The sequence below is a fragment of the Loa loa genome (assembly GCF_000183805.2).
Source record: "Loa loa unplaced genomic scaffold supercont3.293, whole genome shotgun sequence".
Lineage (NCBI taxonomy): Eukaryota > Metazoa > Nematoda > Chromadorea > Rhabditida > Onchocercidae > Loa > Loa loa.
This window is the reverse complement of record NW_018108473.1, coordinates 4,477-23,036: the sequence shown is the minus strand read 5'-3', so window position 1 is coordinate 23,036 and position 18,560 is coordinate 4,477. Positions and strand designations below refer to the sequence as shown.

The window sequence follows — 18,560 nt, the reverse complement described above, 5'->3', positions numbered from 1 at the left end:
AAGTTAAAAAGCGGCAGTTGTGAGACGAATAAAGATATTATTGCCAATTAATTAGTGAATCCAACATAATTATATTGATCTGATGTTTTCTTTTTTTTTTTTTTAATTTTCAACGAATGCATGGTCTCAGCCCTTCTGAATTCTGTTGATTTTGTTTCTTTTTTCTCTTGTTTGAACTTATTAAACATAAACTTAGTTCATGCTGACGCACTGTGTTTTGATAAAAGCAGCAAATATTTTGTCAGAATTATTTTGGAAATGATTTGGTTTTAGGGCCTGCAAATAAAATATGGTCATACAAATATGCCTATTTCCTTGTTTTTAGCAATGCACTTTGCTCGTGATTTGATCTTTCCTAAATTGTTATTCTGTGGATGGGAAGACATACATTAATAGGTTGTAATCACTGTACCTCATCAATTTTAAATCCTTTTTCAATCATCATGCTATTTTTGCATCAAAGTGCGCATGTTCCTTCAGTGCAGATACTTCTTTCTGTCACACTATTCAGTAATTCAATGATGAAAATATATTGCATATTGAAAGGAAGAATGATGCCAGCATTGATATTCGCAGAAAGCGGTTCACGAAGCAATTGGTCGGATATTAATTGCGATGAATTTGATGAAATTTACAACATTCAAGTAAACTTCTTTTCATTCTTTGAATTTTAATCCAAAATTTATTTGCAAGAACTTCAGAATGTTTGGAACAGAAAATGGAAAGGAGAATATAATTAATGTTAAGATAGCTGAGACTTCAATGAGTTTTTCTTTATGATTACAGCTTTTTACATCGTTATATTCAAATTTATCACATTACTCACTGAAAAAATTAAATAAATATACATTGAACAAATCTTGCTCGCTTAAAAGTTTCAGTTTTTTCTTCTAAACTGACACTTGAAATTAAGAACGTAACCACTGTAATGAAGTTCGTAAAACATATCAAGAGAACTACTAATTTCCTCTCTTCTTCTATCCTATAGGTTTTAAAAATTTCGGATTTCAAAAGTATACTTCAAACTTATTCATAACGTGGGAATTTAAGTAGCAGATATATTAGATTTATTCATTCCCGTAAAAGTCAGTTGTTACTCATTCATTCTTGATAAATTCCATGCAAATTTTAGAATAGTTTTTTATGGCAGCATCGAGGTGAGAGCTATGTTTTATTGTTATATGGCCTGGTGTGTGTTTTTGGAACATTGGCCAACTTATTTGTTCTAATTGCATTCTTACGAACTTCACATATACGTAATTTACGCAACTACTTTATTGCAAATTTGGCTGTGTCAGATCTTCTACTATGTGTTGTCACCGCACCTGTCACAGTTTATCTTACGAAAAATCTGTTTTGGCCATTTGGCAGTTTCGCTTGTCAAACGGTTGTTTTTTGGCAGATTACTGAAAGATAAGGAGAATGAAAAGATCAAATATTACTGAGGATCCATAGAAGTGGGGAATAAAAAAGTCAATAAAGCACTTTTGTTTGTTATAAAACCCTTTTTGCTTGTTAAAGAAAATGAAGGTGGTTTTGAGTAATGATCATAGCCGGATTATATCACATGTTTACTAAACAGCATTATGAAAAACAAAGACAGCGAATTTTTATTTGTCTCTAATGGATTATTCTACTCGCTAGCCAATAATTTCAGTTCATTACACCTATTTAACTCCTGTATATATTCATAAATTAATTCTTTTATTATTTTAGTTAGCTTCGGTGCAAGCTATAAACATGTTTGTATCGTGCATGACACTTGTGCTAATTGCTATGGATCGATTCTTATTGACTTTGTGTCCAGTCAAATGGCAAGTATCGATTCTCATTGACATAACACGTATTCAAGCGTTGGAATAAGGCTTTTCAAAGTTATAAAATGAAATTGTTGAGCAGTTTTAAAATTAACTTGCATATTTACAGGAAGCTTGCTGCAACAGCACCAATTATGTGTTACTTTATTGTTTGGTTGACATCGATTTTGATTTCAACGCCGTATTTTTTTGCAGTTACTGCTGAAAATGTCATGCTTGAACCGTGGAATCAACCTTACACTGATGTTATGGTATGTTGCAGGAAGAGGTTAAAATATTTGCTTATAGAAATTACCTGCAATGACTAGATTTTGCAAATATTGGTAGTTTTTATTGATGAGCATAAGATTTTATTGATTTAATTTAACATACTAGGGCTATTGTAAATTGCTTTTCAGTTTTTTAACAGAAATTGTGATATTTTCCGGGAAATTGATAGTAGAAAATAAAACAAGTTCAAAAAAAGGAAACAGTAGAAATTTTCAACCCATCTTCTTTCTTTACATCAATTTCTTCTGCAGATAATAAAATTGCTTAAGCAGATTAGAGCACTGTGTTCCAGCTCTTTTCCTCCAGCAGAGTAAAATGCGACTTTGAAATACTAACTTAAATGGAATTGATGATGATTTTTAGCTTCATATTTGTCGGCGTAAGCGACCGCAGACGTGTATCGAAAAGGCTTGGCATCGGTTGCCTTTTTCAAGGCGCACGTATACACTTTCAGTACTGGCTATACAATACTTACTTCCACTCACAGCTTTAGTATTCAGCTACTCACAAATTGGTTCTGCTATTCGCAAACGTGTCAAAGCGAGCACAACGATAGATCAGCAGCGTCGACAACTTATGATTCAAAGAAATAGGTTACATTCTGTTTCAGATAATCGCTTTAAATCCATTCCGTAGAGTTAATTTATTCGTTTCAGCTGTGATATCTGTTATTGAAATGTTAAAATGCTTTTGAAATGGAGATTTTCAGAAAAGCCTTATTGTTGTTGCTACTGTTAGTATTGGTTTATGCAATAGCATGGTTCCCAATGAATGCTTACAATGTCCTCAATGTCCTGGAAGTAATCGAATTCTCTCAATACAGGTATATTTTGTTCGCCAAAAACTATTCTAAAGTACTGTTCCTCACCTTGCCTTCTGTGAAATCAAGAAGAACAGGTCCATCACACAGTTCAACAATCGTCGTATACTCTCACAGCGTCTCAATTTCATTTTCAGGTATCTGTTTTGTCATTTAGTTGGAATGACATCTGCATGCATAAATCCCGTCTTGTATGCACTGATAAATGATAATTTTCGAGCGGCCTTTATTTCTGTTCTTCGACCAGTTATTCGTCCATGTACAACATATTCATCCGTCCCGATAAACCAACAAAACACTTATACGTTTTCCTTCAACGAACATCAGTTATTCAAGCATCAAGAGGTATAAATATCAATTTAAATTAACCTTACAAATAGGGATACTGTCAGAAATCTTTTATCAATGATTTCTTTTTTCTCCAGCTTTAAACTATCTAATAATATTGAGTGAGTAACTTTGATATTTAAAGGCTAAATGTAGAAAAGTTAATTTTTAGCAGTGGCAGTAGTGTAGTTTGGCAGGTGTTGGCGAAAGTTTCATGTATAAAACAATATGAAAGCTTGGGACGCCATGGACAATCCCTGAATCAAATCTCCTATCGTTGATTCACTTTCCTCTAGTTTGAAATAAGAAGAGCGCTGTACAAACTTGTGCTCCTTTACCGTTTAAAAGCCTCCATGCTCTTGCGTTAATTTCATGTCCCATTTTTATTCTCCAAACTTGGCTTTGCCATTTATTCTGTGCTCGTGTCCTATCCAGCTACTTTATGTCCAGTTACTGTCCACTATCTGTTCTATTAAAAATTGCTTAATAGTGCCGCCGGTTTGCAAGGCTTGTTGCGAATCGTTTATGTTTGTCGTGTAAATACTCACGAACCGCTAAAGTTGCTACTCGTAACATTACAAAAGTAATGCAGGCATAACATTCAAATTGCTAAGCGCATGCATTATTTCTCGTCAGAATTTTTGGTCCACTTATCTCTATAATCGCATTTTTACTTATTGTAATAACAATCTATTTAGCTTTTTCCTCATAGTTCCCTTTTTCCAATTGCTACATGTTTCCGCAAAATAATGCTTGAAATTATCTTTTGAGAGGAAAGGAATTTGAACTCAATCTCCAATATCGTTGTTTGCTGCCTTCATAATCGTTGTTTGACGAGTCATTAATTTTTATTCTTTTTAACAAGTGAAGCCAAGTGAAAACTTGAGGAAGAGTAAATCCACACACATCACCAAATATGGTACTAAATTTATTTTCTGAAGTCTGGAAATGCTTTCTATAAAATATTCACCAAAATACTAAGGTAACAAACATTTTGGGACAAACAAGCATTTCCAAAAAGAACTGCGCTAAGACAAGAGCCAATAGCAATTACTATGTTTATATGGAGTGACTAGAATTAAAGTGAAATGTAAAATGACCCGTTAAAAGGCAGCCGTCTATTTTTATTATTTCTTTCCTGCTGATTTGTTTCTTATTGATTTTTCTGATCGGTTCACTTTTTTATCTTTATCTTTTTATCTTTTATCTTTTTTTTTTTGAATTTTTGATTTCTTGGATAACCCTTGTTTAATATTAAGATTTTAGTTTTTTATTTGCTTCTTATTTCTTTTAGTCTCACGTCTGGAATGAAATCATTCGTCGAAACACTTGTAAATAAACATTTATTTCCAAATTTATGGTAGTTATTTTTTACTTTCTTAGTTACATCCTTCAGGCATCTTCTATTTAAAGATCTGTCGACTTCCGTATTGTAGCAGATGTGAAAGAAACCTAGATAATTCTTGAAATAACTGTCCGGTTAAACACCAAAAATTCTTGTTGACATATTACAATTGAATTTTCACCATCATCATTATCTATCCATGTCTTCACCTGTTACCTTATGTCTTTGAAGGTAATTTTTTTAATATTCTATGTTGATGAACCCAAATTACCGTTAGGGTATATAAGATGATTATGTTTACGTATAAAGAATAATCATAAATTTTTCTGAACAGAAGGGATTTCCGAAGAATATTTGGTGAGCAAGTTTGTTAGATTTCTAAACAAACTTATGAGGGAATTAATAGTATGGAGCAGCCGCTAGGCTTTCCTAAACTTTATGAAATTATATATTACTTACTATAAAAACCCGGAATTCTCAATAACAGCACTTTATTCATTTGCTTTACAAGGATGTGGTTGCTTTACTTGTTACTGTTTCCTGTTCTTACGTTTTTAGCCTCCTTTCCATCAGGTTGATTTTCCTTTGATTCAAAAGAGAACGGATACGTCAGAAAATTTTGAACGCTTCACTGAAATTCTTGAAATATAACTTTGATGTGTAATGGAAACACTCTAAAAGCTTGTTGATGAAGTGGACACAGAGGTTCAGATATTAAGCATTCCTTTAACGGACATGCTGCCATATATTCGTTTTCATATTTAGCACAGCCAGCAAGACATGTGGGAAGGGACGATTCCAGAAATAGTATTCACTATGAACAAGCAAAGTAAGTGTTCATGCAGTTCAAAGGAAAACCGAATTTCTCCCTGACCTTCTGATATTTTGGTCTTCCCTTTTTTGTTTGAACAAAAATAACCTAAACTATAGTCATGAATTACCCACATTTACGTAGTAATGACAGTTTTCAAGCGTTAGAATGAATAAATAACCGTGAATAATTTTGTCTGAAAAGTAATCATAATACTTGAAGTTAAAGTCAGTTGATACAATTAATATTCGAGATCGACAAGTTTCTAAGAGCTTCCTGATGATTCTCACTCGAACTTATGCTTCTTTGGACCTCAAATCCTTTTTGAAAGTTTGTTTAGAATCGAAGTAGCGTAAATTAATTACTTTCCGCCAGATCGAAACTAGCGCTGTTATTCAAAAAATAAGTTACCTGATTTATTAATGGATAGTGATCGGAAATGTGGTATAGATTGAAAGATGTGCGCAAACGAGGAGTATTTGAAAATGAAGAGAAGAAACCAGAAAATGAAGGCTTCGTTGTCAAAAATTTCATGTTTCAAGAACGAGTATCACCACTGCTTATGACCAGTTCAGCAATGGCACCCATATACAAGCGTACTGAATTCATGGGTTTGTTGCTGCTACTACTTTTTGCCTGATACACATTGAACTGAACCAAGTGCAATGAAAATTTTACTTCGAAAGTTAATAACATAGATGATACAAAAATTTTACGGATTGAAAATTGAAAGAGATTATGTGCTGTTACAGTCTTGTCGGCGGGTGTTGTGCTGTATTGGATTGTGATGGTATTTATCGGAACGACATTAATAATGTGTTGCATATGTACAAAGTCCCGAGCGAAGCGGAACGAGGTTCGAAAAAACAAGAGGGAAGATGCAACAGAAGATGCATAACACCGATTCTGGCCATACCTTCCTTTTTCTGCATCTTACCATAGCTTTATATCATGTTTAACGTTTAAAAAATATAAAGGTAAGCTGTTTCGTACAAAGCACTGCGTTTCATACTTCTCTGCAATGCATACTTTAGTTTCAGTCTTTAATTGATGACTTCTTAAATCTTATCGGCTTCTTACCAAAGATTTCCCAACGCCTTTCCCGGAATTTTGGATTGGTTTGTTTTTGCAGTTATTAAATACTACGAATTTTGTGCATCTGAAACTCCTGCAGTACACGTCTAACATTTCAAAAACCTTCATTTTAGAACAAGCACCTTTTAATTCCACATGAGCAACTTCGTAAATTAGTCTGAAACAAACGGAAACATGAAATACTCACTGGAGATGGAAATTAGGAAGAATAACATCTGTGTTACAGTTCGAAAGTATTTAATAAATTGACGTCCATTACGTTCTTTTTGTCGCATATACGTATGTTTAAGTAGATCTTATTGTTTTAAAAATAATACCGTAACTAAGAGTTTTGTTATGAATGCAATGCCCTGGAACATATGGCATGACTTATTAAAACATGAAATGAGTTTTAGCACTTCATATTGTCTCATTCCTCATCGGAGGCGGTCATCAACATCGGTAAATTTTTGTTTTGACCAGAGCACTTTACTATGGTACTTCCAATTCATTTCACCAGACTTTTGAAAATTTTTGAAAGTTGCTACTGGTGAAGTAGAAAAAAATTGAGCAATCTTTTCTGTCAAAAGTTACTTTTCAAAAGACTACCTTATAATCAAATATTTAGCAATATATAGTGTCATGATATCAAAAACTGTGCGTATTTGCTCAATATGGAAATTCATTTGAAAATTTACTTCGATGTTTCAAAGATTAGAATAATAACGAAAAATAGCAATTAAATGAACAACGAAGGTAAAGCGAGAAATTTCAAAAAGTTATAACATTATCAAGAAAGAGAATGAAGTATGCGACAGTAATAACATTATCGGAGCGGGAGTCTTTATATTGAACTGAAGTGAATGATTTCGGATTTTAGTAGTTGAAAAATAAAAATCTTTACTTAATGGGATAACTTCGTTAACAATTTGTTTGCTATACACTAAAAAATTACGGACGCGTGGTTGTAAGAACAATGAGCTGGAGTAATTGATTCCCTGAATCAATAAATGAATCTCAAAATGATTCAGGAATTTAGCCGAATGTAAGAAATGAGAAAACAATAGATATGCATATTAAAAAACACTTTTCTTTTGATCCATAGGGTAATCTGGAGCAGGTATCACTATTCCCCGCATCTTTCTGAATAAAATTTTTTGATAAATCTTTGTGAATGATTTTTTAAAGTGGCTTAGCAATCAATTTGTTTCGGAATCTTAATAACTTTTGGAAAAGTTGTAGGAAGTCGAAAAATTTAGGTCCCTAGTGTTAAAAGTATTTAATTAAACGAATTTTAAATTTGAATTAGTGATTAATTAAAATCCAACGTACTCATTCTTTTGCGGATCTAGCTCATTTCGTTCATTCATTGCAACCATGCTTTCTTCAGCGGGAAATTTTCTTTTATCAGTCAATGTGTTCTTAGCATAACTCTGATAGCTCCGTTCCAGATCCAAATCGTAGCTGCTGGAGAATACTGTACCGTGTGCAGGAGCGGATCTTCTGCTTTCATTTCCCACTGGTTTGACTATACTATTCTCTTCTCTTCCCATTGGCACTTCGAGCATCTCACAATAAAATTTGTTTAATGTTGTACAAAAACGTATTATTTTCACATGGGGGACTTTTCTTATCCATTTTACGAGAAGTTCAGTTTCCTTCGGACAACGTTATACCTTGTTCTAATCCGATTTATGAAGAACTTCCCTCATTAGAACTTGAAATGGAATACCTGAGTTTCATAAAGCATGTCATGAGAGTTTCCAGCCGGTGGATTAGGTAAAAATATAGCACCAAATTTTGGAATTTGATTAATATTTGGATATTCATGCTTTGAATGTCGCCCCATCCAATGCCGCATGTAGCACATACTTATGGCACATATCCCAATCAGTGCTCCACCTGCTATCATCACCGCTAGTACAATCATTACTGCAAGCATTCTGATTAGAATTCCCAATATCCAATTTCTCATAAGCGAGGAATAAACAACATTACTATTGGACTAGCAGCCATTACAAAATGAAACATATTAAAAAAATTAAGATAAAACACCAACCAACGGATGTAGTTTTGAAATTTGTTAACAACGCATTTTCGCTAAGTACGTTTTTTAAGTTAACACGAATTTCACCAATAACAATTTGCAGTTTCAACTTCGTAATAACTGTTCTTATTGTTGAGTTATCGAAAAGTTTGCTGAAAAAACATAATAGACTTGTTTATTTTTCAACGAGTTATTAGGTTTATGGCTTCACCTGTATTCGTCAACTTTGCAGCTCCTTTTTGTTGTTGGATTCACAGCATACCAACTCATATCAACGTGCTTCTGCCTCTTTATATCATTTTGGTTTTCTTTGACACTTTCCAAAAGAAGCAGTTTACACGGATCAGTGAATTCTCGTAATACTTTTGCAATTTCCTACAAATAATTCCGAATATGCTCATGTCTTTTATTCTATTAGTTATGCATTTTGAAGGAATTTAGTTAATATGCTAACGATATCTAAGAATAGCAATCATCGACATTGCAGCAAAGTGATTATGAAAGGAAAAAGTAGGAAATTTTCACTTTATAATATCGCATACAAATTGGAATAGATTTTACCTTTTCAGCAGTCTTAAGATGTCGTGCTTCCGTATTGAGAACTGACAGAATGAATCGGTTTGAGTCACTAATTATATTTACGAATACCTCCGCTTTGGAACACAACTTCTTTTCAACAGGAGGAGAGTCACAAGCGATCATCTCAAAGCATTTTCACTGTTCCAGTTAGTCATTTAGAGAAATAAATTTACCAAAATGTACTGCTGTTTTTTTTTTCTTTTTTTGACTATGACTTGTTATTTGCTATTTTACTCATAATTATTTTAGAATAAGGAAAAGATGTAAGAGGGATGATTTATTTGGGTCAGCATAAGACACTGGAGACATTTGGCAAAATCAACAAAGCTTATGGCCTAGGAGCTGCCGATAGACGCATAGTGTAGTCGAGGCTTGAAAATGAACAGCGTAGTGAGCGGTCATCTTGGATTGACAATGACCAGTTGAGAACAAATATTGAAGCTGATCTCTTAAAACTATAAGAGAAGTTCCCAAAGAACTCAAAGTTATTTTTACAGTAAATCAGAATGTGAAGAAAATTAGGAAAGTAAAAAAGTTCAGCAAGGTATCTCATTGGTATCTCATGAGCTGACTGATCGAAAAAAAAAATCCCCGTTTTAACCACTTCTTACTTTATGCAATAGCTGCCTTTATTCTGTATATTTTGGCGTACGATGAAGAGTCAACTCGCACAACCTACGATGACCTGAACAAGTGACCGGAAGAAAAAGCTCCAAAGCCTTTCCCTTGAACTTGCGTGAAAAAAATGCCATAGTCTCTGTCTGGCCATCTGCTATCACAACATTTACTGAATCCTGGTGAAATGCATCAAAATTGCAATGACTTCAAGCATCACTGATCAACAGAACGGAGCCAGTTTTTCTGATGTCAAAACGCCTGATTACACATTGAACAACTAAAACAGAAACAAATAAAAACAACTAACTTGGAAATTAAAATAATTTTTCTGACTCTCTTCCATCATTTTTGTTGCACTTATTTTTGTCTGGATATTTCCGGTCGAGTCAACCATGAAATATTTCGAGTCCATTGAAAACGAATTCAATGAATATGTAACAACACTATTGTTTTCTAAATCGGCATCCTCTACCTAAATCAAAAATTTAAGTGAAAATTTAGGCTATTTGGAACTGTTAAGTAGCAATCATCTCAATTTACCACTCATTACTAACTACAAAACCGATGAAAACTAGTTGAGAGTTCAGCTAGAACTTTGACCATCATAACTTTTTTTTTTGGAATTTTGTTGTCCTTTCTGGATTTTGATGTAAAAACTTCGATGTTTTCTGTCATACTAGAAAGATCACCTGAGTGGTGGTGACGAGGGTAAATGATAAGGCATCAGTGGACAAAGCTGCAAAATATCCACCGTATTCATCGTTATTATAGATGAATTTCGGAGCATTATCGTTTGTATCGAGAACGGTTATGTGCACTATTGCATGGTCCACTTGCTGTTCCATTTTTACGCTTACGTTTAATTGATAATAATCCACTGTTTCTCGGTCCAATAGCGTTTGAGTTCGAAGTTTGCAATTACTTTCAGGACCAGTTGAAATGCTGAAGGCTCCTAAAACTTGGTGAGTTTGTAGTCTAAATGCTGTGAAGCATATGAAAATTCATGTACAACTAGGTCTTGATTTCCTCCAAAATAAAGATAATTTCACCTCCAAAATAAAGATAATTACCTCCGTAATTACCAGAAGTAATTGAACAAATTATGGAATGCCTGTTTGCTAGCTTGTTAACCACTGGTAATACAAGCAATAAATATGGAGAACGGACTGATTCCGATACAGAAATGCTGAAATGGATTTCAAAAACTAAATTGATCTTCAAATCTGAAAGGAGTGAATAGGATTTCTTTCAGATACATTGGCAATTTTCTTATTCAAATATGTAATCATATATCCACAGTGAACTCACGAGTAATTCCGTTTTGAGAACTGCAGCTTATTGCTAGAAGAGATTGCATCAAACGTTGATGGCGTTCTTGTCAAAATGGCAATGGCAGTTTCTTCAGGTTCAACATCAATTAAAACAATCGTTTCGCTAGACTGTTTTGGTGTTCCATTATCTGCTGCTTCTATATTTAACTGAAATGGTAGGTTCTGAAAATCATGTCGATTCTAACAGTCGCGGGGATAAGGTATTCAATTATGGATTACAATTTTGCAAAATAAGTATGATAAGTTACCAAAATCTTTTTATCTGTAAATAGACGAAGATCTTTCTTGACAGTCAGTAAACCGCTTTTACGATCTACACTAACATATGAATCATTGGTGCTGCTTTCTTTGATCCGATAACGAATTTCGTTATTTGGCACCTTAAACATTATAGTTTTATGGAGATTCGATGCTATCTGTTTTACTTCATTCGGAATATAGAAGCGTTTACGACCGTCTACTGAAAACTAAAGCAGTCATGTGAAACAAAGTACCCTCAGATTTTTTTTTTTTTTTTTTGTCGATCCATTAGTTAAACTTATCACGACTCAGCAAATCGTAATAGAAATAATTCTTCTAGAAAACTTGCGGTTCTGTCTTGATCGTATGCCACAATTTGGCCAATAGCTGTACCGAGTTTCGCATCTGCATTCACTTTAAATTGATAGCTATCAAATTCAAAATTTGGTATCCAATCATTGACATCTACAACATCCACGGTAACCAAGGCCGTGTATGGAAAGTTCGGTTTTGTGAACAAAACGGCCGCCTAAATTTTGCTCTCCCAGAACTAGACAAAATATTAATCAAACTTGAATAAAATACTGCAGTTCTGTTTACGGAAAGAAGAAGCAAACCTCTGCAGTACCAACTCGAATTTCATATGACGTTTTCTCTTCCATATCTAACGGACGCAGCAAAAGGAGCGATCCGGTGAAACTGTTTACACTGCAATGAACCTGCCAATCACTCAAATTTTTTGGGAATTTCCATGAAATTTTTCTTTCAGTTACAGTTCATATAATCTAGTTTGACTACTACTTAAAGTTGTTTGTAAATAATCCGGCAGTAATTGATTCTTCGCTGAACGGAGATATTGACTTATCCAGACTTTAAAATAAATTGAATAATACTTCAAAATATCTCAGTTAAGATTGAAATTGTTGCTTGAGTTTTTGATTTAAAATTCACACTATAGACACCATTGTGAAATTTATAGAGTTGGCAAAAGTTTAGGTAATTTTCCATCCTTGAATTTCCGTCTTTAAAGCTGATCATACACAATGAAATTAAGAATTATCATTGTGTTTTTTATAAGAAGGATCACGAAAGACCAAACACTTATTTGAAAAGAGATGAATCGCCTGCAAGCATGACATATGTGATGCTTCCAGGTTTATTGTCCACATAATAGGCGTGAAGCTTGATGAGTTCAATGTTTCCTTGATTTTCTTCCACAGTAACCTTAATCTCAGGCGAATCGAACACAGGGGCAAATCGCAGCGTCGCATTTTCTATTGCTGTTTGCACAATTGTTGTAGCAACGATTTCTGGTGCTGTGTTTGTTACTAAATCAGTAATTCTCGTAACTTCTGTTTCTCCTTGATCAGATTTATGTGAGTTCTGCTCTGAAAATAACTTGTATTCCGAGTTGCTCTTTCTAAACTATTCAAATTATATTCTCCCCTAGTTTTATAAATTTTTATGGTACCTGATATGGCAGAATCGAATGTGAATTGTACATTTTGCAGAGAACTGGTACTATTCGGCGTCAAATTCATACGCACCAAACTATTCGATTTTGTTGACAACTGATTCTGGAAAGCTTCTTATTACATCTTTAACACAGTTCAAAAATTTGAATAACTTTGTGTAGTCTAACATTTCTATTTGCACATCGTTTTTCGTTCTTTTTTTTTATATAAGTAAACTAAAAGGATTTTTTACATTTCAGTTAGCAGAATGAGAAAGTATACAAGATAATTGTGAAAATGTGCTAGTTATCATTGAGGATATTCAAGATCGTAATTTGTTAGCTGAAATCAAAGAATAAAATCAAAAAATCCTGTCATGATTTATTAGAACGTTTACTAAGATCAGTCAGAATTATTATAACTGCTGGCCTGCTCCTTAATGGTGCATGATTTCCAAGCTGGATGTTTAATAACAAATAATAAAACTAACAGAATTCAATGATACACTCTGTAGAGTATCTTCAATATTGATAATTAGATTGACTCGAGTTTCAAGAGGTGGATCACCGTGATCAGCGGCAATAACAGTCATTCGATGTTCACCAAAATGTCCGCTTAGCAAAACACCATTTACCATTACAGCACCACTGTCATTTATTGAAAACAATCTGAAATATAATACTGGCTTCGATCACTTGATTAAATGCTCACCATGTTTTAATCTGGCAATACAAACAAGGATTGGCCAACAATCTTGTCAAAAATATCATAATGGGAAACATGATAGAATTTAACTTGAGTACTGCCAAGAATATTTTAAATTCTTCAAAACTTAGAAGGTTTGACAGTTGTCTAATCATAAATAATATTATCTAAGCATGTACTTATCCATAGGCGGCACAATTCTGAGTCTTACACGTCCGTTGTTGCCATCATCCGGATCTTCTACGTTCACTTGTCCTACATACATATTTGGTGTAAGATTGAGTTCATCACTGATTTTAATACGCAGTCGCACTGGTTGCGGGTCAGTGAATATTGGCGCATTATCATTGATGTCCTTAAATTTTTGTTCAATTAAAAATTTTCAAAAAAATCAAGATTTTCACCCCACGTACACAAATTTCTAATGAACATACCGCTATAGCAACCTGAACAATGGTCCAATACAAATGTTCATCTGAATTTGAAGAACGTGTTTCGACTTGCAAATTGTAAACTGACGTTTCTTCTCTATCAAATGAATTCATCGTAATTAAAGTTCCACTGGAATAAAATAAGTTCAAATCCCATTTTTTTTATAGAAAAGATATTGTCGGTGAGATTTATAGAGATGATATTAAATGAAGTTTCATAAGGTATTTCATTCTTTAGTTTCACTTTCTGTTCACGATTATATAAAACTACATTTCACTGATGATGGCAAATTTGTTATCCTCGTTTCCACCGCTGATCATATAATACATTCGTCCCTTTGTTGAATCATTCTGCAACAACATTCAAATATATTATTTCGAATGCTTTAGAAGCAAAATATTTCGCAGCAGAGAAAATTTTCTAGAATAATTTTTCGTCGGAACTTACCCCAAGTGTAATAATAATGGAGTTCAGTGGAGTTGCTTCACTTATTTCAGTAACGTAAGTCCGGATTATTTCAGGTGAGTCGATACTTTCTAGAAAAACCTGTGTAAAATGATTAAATTTGGACCATCTCTCAGAACTTCAGAGCAAATTCTTGATGTTATTGAAACAACCGAACATTCTAAACGTAAGCATATCAATCCGTTTGTCGTAGATAATTTGTTTTAAACATCGATTCATCTCTGTGTGAGTTTTGCAAGTTGCCCCGTTTTGTTTTAAATACAATTCACCGATCCCTACTGCTCCACAATGACAGTGACAATCAAATGTTACAAATCAATCAGTAACCAAATGTTTGACGGCACTTTTTTTGCTACCGGAAAGTTACTCTGTCCGAAAGTAATCCTCTATAAGGGGTTCGGTTCGTCCACGACTTACCAGCCACATCCAACAGCTATATTGATTTTGCCTAATTCTACGTTATGATAAGATAAGGCTTTTAGAAGTTTGGTGACAATCAATGTTGAAAATATATATTGGAGGAATAATTATGTCTAGCAATTACCAGATGCAGTAGATGTAATTGGCGATTTGGCAACTAAAAAGTTGGGTAAACCAGCCATTTGTATTCGTCCGAATGATGTCTTTTTCTGGTCAAGGGTTCTTAGTTCTTGAAAATTATCAGGCACAGCATAAACAATTATTAGTGTTTGACTTGAAAGGCCGCCACCATCAATCGCTTTCAGTACAACCTGGAAATTATGGACATTATTCTTGAATCAACAAGTGGGGCTTTAGAAAACAAAAGATTGACCGTGATTCGTTTGCATTCCTATGGTCGCGAACATATATTTTGCATCGTTAAAATGGCAATTAAAATTTTAATTTAAAAGTGATTCCAAAACCAATTTAAACGGAACTCTATGATCATTTAGCAAGCAAAAATTGCGTCTATCGACTCGTCATCGTTGAACCATTGACTAAAAATTTACTTAAAATTGTGAAAAAGTTGCTTATAAGCTGTTCAAGTTGTAATTTTATTTATGCTAACTTCATATCGTTCACCAGCTTTCAAATTTCCGACAGCGTTTAATTGATGCGCGTAACTGTCGTATTGAAAATTATTGTACGCTTCACCACTTACTGATACCAAATGGTAGCTTATTTGCCCATTTTTACCAGTATCATTGTCCGTTGCATGAATCTAAATTAAACAAAAATATTTTAACCTATTGGTTCTTATTTTCAAAAATCAGAATGTTTAAAAAGAAATTTGGAATAACCTTTATGACAGGTCGATCAGCACCACTAGCACTGATATTGGCCATGTAAACAGAGGAACTGAAGCGTGGTGGATTATCGTTGATATCCATAACGTGTATTATTACTGATATTGGTTCGCTACTACGAATTGGTGTCGTATTTACTTCTCGAGCTTCTATCTTTAAGTGTTTCGTTACTAGAGTTAATAGTTTGTCAAAAATCATTGCGAAAGTTCAATTAGTTTTGAGTTTCTTTACTTGAATAAAGGATTCTTAAATTGAAGAAATTGTTCACATGAAGCTGATATGCTGATGGATTTGGTGGATCAGCATCAATGTGCGGCACATTTAAGTAGACATAACCTCTTTGATCAACAGCAAATATGGATGAGCCTAGTCCTGTCAATATGTATTCATAAGTGGCTGGATGCATACCAGGCTTCTATAAACAAAAAAATATGACGATATCGTGGAATGTTTTCTTCTATTGAAAATAAAAAATGAAGAAAAAAAATCAATTATAACAAAAATTTAATAAATTTTGTTAGATTTCTAGTAAAAATTCCAATTAAAAGATTCCACATATGTAGTTGCTGAAATAATACTACCAGATCATCATCATAAACACCAATTTGAAGTGAATTTGAAAATGCAGAAGGGGAAACTCTAACTGCGGTGCCCATTCCTGCTGACTCGGCTATATAACCTTCATGTGACGAAGCCTGCAAATGGATTTTCCGTAGAATGCCACTTATGTCTGTATTTCTTTCAGTTGAAGAATCATAAATGAAACAACTATCGTATGGTGATTTTCAAAATTAAACTGTAGTACGGTGGCTGGAAGAAATAAAATGATAGAAGCTTTTCAATCTTCAAAAATGTTTTAGTCTGATGGCAGTAGCGAACAACGGAGATTTTGAAAACGTTGACCTTCAATGCCGGCGGATGTAGAGAAGGAATTTTGACATTGTTATGAACCATTTGTAGCGGCGCATGCGGTGTCATCATCAGGTGTGAAACTGTTCCGACAAATAGTGAACAAATTTGTGACAACAGTAAGACATTGAAACTGTACACCATTTTTCATCAATGCAAAATTTGCGAGTTTTCCAGAATACGAAAAACGTCAATCTTCAAGAGCACAGAATCAGAGGATATAAGATACCGAAAAGTTCAGGGATAGATATTGTTATAATCTGAAATAATTTGTGGAAACGCTAATGACTGGTAAAAATAAATAGATAAAAATTAAAGACAATTATTTGAAAACTACGACTGATAAATATTTGATCAGAAATTTCCACCTTTTTTCTAATTTGGAGCACTGCAATTCGTCAAAAATGATAAGCAAAAAAATAATATTGAATTCAAGAACTGATTAATAAGTTGAATTGGATCAGTAAGGAGTAAAGAAATATATCACATGATTTTAACGGGTCTGTAATTAAGGCCTGTATAACAGTATAGTAAGTGTAAATTCTTTTTAGTACCTGGGCTTATTTGTTTGCTTAGTTGAAGAATCATTGAGAGGTATTCCTACGCTGCAATGCCAAGCTTTTTGCGCTGGGCTAAATACAGAATACTATGTCATCAAGCTTACAAAAGAGAAATAAATTCCATCCATTGTATATGCTCAACAAGGTGGTTTTCTCACGAAATGATGATGAAAGATGGGGAGTAAAAAATCGGTAAATGGTGCCGACTGTAAAAAAATATTGATATTTCCGGAACAGTAATTTCGCTTAACACATGAGTTAATATTTGTATAAAGGAAAGATTCGCCTTTAGAAGAGAGAAAGGATAAGTAACAATGACTGAAGTGGTGAGGACTATCGGTTACTTTTTTCAAGGGTACATACATAGTTGAACTCAGCAAATAGGATAAGCAAGCAGAACATGACCAACTAAACCCACTTGCCAAACATATTTACATAGATAAATATATTTTCATGCTGATCTGAGTGGAGGCACATAAAATCCCTTATAAAACATATTTTTTCACCAATGTTCCAGAATTTTTCACTGGATAAACTGATCATTAAGAAGCAATTAACTTTATCAAAGAAGCTGAAACTTCCGGTCCAAATAGGATGACTTTATCAAAACAAGTTAGCATTCCAGGTTATCCATTATCATGAGCCAAAACTTGACTTTCTCTGAGAAAAGAAGTTATTTAGTTATGGATAAAACGTTTTCAATGCGTAATAAATAAAAATCATTTTGATAATATTAATGTCGACGAGTACATGTAAAATTAATTTCACTTACAAGATAGCTAGAATCGCACACATACTTAAATAAGTGTGGATAAGAATTTTAAGGATCGGAATTATAGTAAAATAAGTAAAAAATGAAAGTGAATGCAATAAAAATGTCAGTTATGTATTTTTCATCTGTTCCAACATGAAAAATGCTAATTTCAATAGATTGCAAATTCGTAAAAGGTAAGAAAAATTAGGATCAAAATGTAGCCAAAAAAATGAAATGACATTTAGAAAATAACCTTTCTTCCGATAATGAAAAGTGAAAGAATTGCAAACCAATGAAGCGGTTCAAATTCCTACTATCAGGGATTTCCGCGCAACTTTCTGTCTACTAATTTTTTTATAAAGTCCGCAATGACTATGAACTCATACAATATCATGCTTTATTTCAGTTGACTTGTCTTTAGTTCCAAAGTCGAAATATCTCTTCGCTCATCTTCAAAATTTCAATTTAGATCTTATTTCTATAATAAAACCCTAAACCTTAAGCATCAACAATTTCAAAAATTGCCAAGTTGCGTAGTTACAAGTCTCAAACTATAGTTGAAGAGTAGATTACCATTAGAGCTCCATATGAAAATTGACCTCGTCTCGCTTCAAGCTATAAAAATTTTGCTTGGTTGTGGCGGTCTTCGTTACAGCCAAAAACTTTTTTCAGACTTGAAAGCACAAAGCAGCATAATGCCTGCTTTGGCATCTTAGCCTCCTTCCTCTATTTTG

At 33.6% G+C, this 18,560-nt stretch overlaps 4 protein-coding genes across 5 annotated transcripts; 2 read left to right on the top strand and 2 right to left on the bottom strand.

Moving 5' to 3' along the window:
• Positions 1-544: 544 nt before the first annotated feature.
• LOAG_03939 lies at positions 545-3,515 on the top strand (the record flags this gene model as incomplete). Of its 2 annotated transcripts, XM_020446458.1 has the most annotated exons (8): positions 555-644; positions 1,133-1,387; positions 1,717-1,814; positions 1,927-2,068; positions 2,451-2,680; positions 2,797-2,910; positions 3,045-3,252; positions 3,432-3,515. In XM_020446458.1, the coding sequence occupies 8 exons, from the start codon at positions 555-557 to the stop codon at positions 3,513-3,515; spliced, it is 1,221 nt and encodes a 406-aa protein (XP_020303204.1). The 2 variants fall into 2 exon arrangements, with proteins under 2 accessions (XP_020305188.1, XP_020303204.1); XM_020446459.1 differs by lacking the exon at positions 1,133-1,387 and having other exon boundaries at positions 545-644.
• A 2,314-nt stretch (positions 3,516-5,829) lies between these two features.
• Positions 5,830-6,288, top strand: LOAG_03938 (hypothetical protein; the record flags this gene model as incomplete). The annotated part of the gene is made up of 2 exons (XM_003139475.1): positions 5,830-6,001; positions 6,143-6,288. 2 exons carry the CDS (start codon positions 5,830-5,832, stop codon positions 6,286-6,288), a joined length of 318 nt encoding a protein of 105 aa, XP_003139523.1.
• Positions 6,289-7,780: 1,492 nt separating this feature from the next.
• Positions 7,781-11,941, bottom strand: LOAG_18402 (cadherin domain-containing protein; the record flags this gene model as incomplete). The annotated part of the gene is made up of 12 exons (XM_020451060.1): positions 7,781-8,032; positions 8,197-8,396; positions 8,524-8,663; positions 8,723-8,886; positions 9,073-9,213; positions 10,016-10,180; positions 10,398-10,660; positions 10,779-10,894; positions 11,017-11,186; positions 11,288-11,419; positions 11,629-11,808; positions 11,897-11,941. 12 exons carry the CDS (start codon positions 11,939-11,941, stop codon positions 7,781-7,783), a joined length of 1,968 nt encoding a protein of 655 aa, XP_020305187.1.
• A 439-nt stretch (positions 11,942-12,380) lies between these two features.
• Positions 12,381-16,584, bottom strand: LOAG_18401 (cadherin domain-containing protein; the record flags this gene model as incomplete). The annotated part of the gene is made up of 13 exons (XM_003139474.2): positions 12,381-12,667; positions 12,751-12,856; positions 13,224-13,401; positions 13,618-13,793; positions 13,873-13,999; positions 14,141-14,220; positions 14,318-14,406; positions 14,880-15,066; positions 15,366-15,518; positions 15,598-15,756; positions 15,872-16,018; positions 16,185-16,298; positions 16,507-16,584. The coding sequence occupies 13 exons, from the start codon at positions 16,582-16,584 to the stop codon at positions 12,381-12,383; spliced, it is 1,881 nt and encodes a 626-aa protein (XP_003139522.2).
• Positions 16,585-18,560: the final 1,976 nt, after the last annotated feature.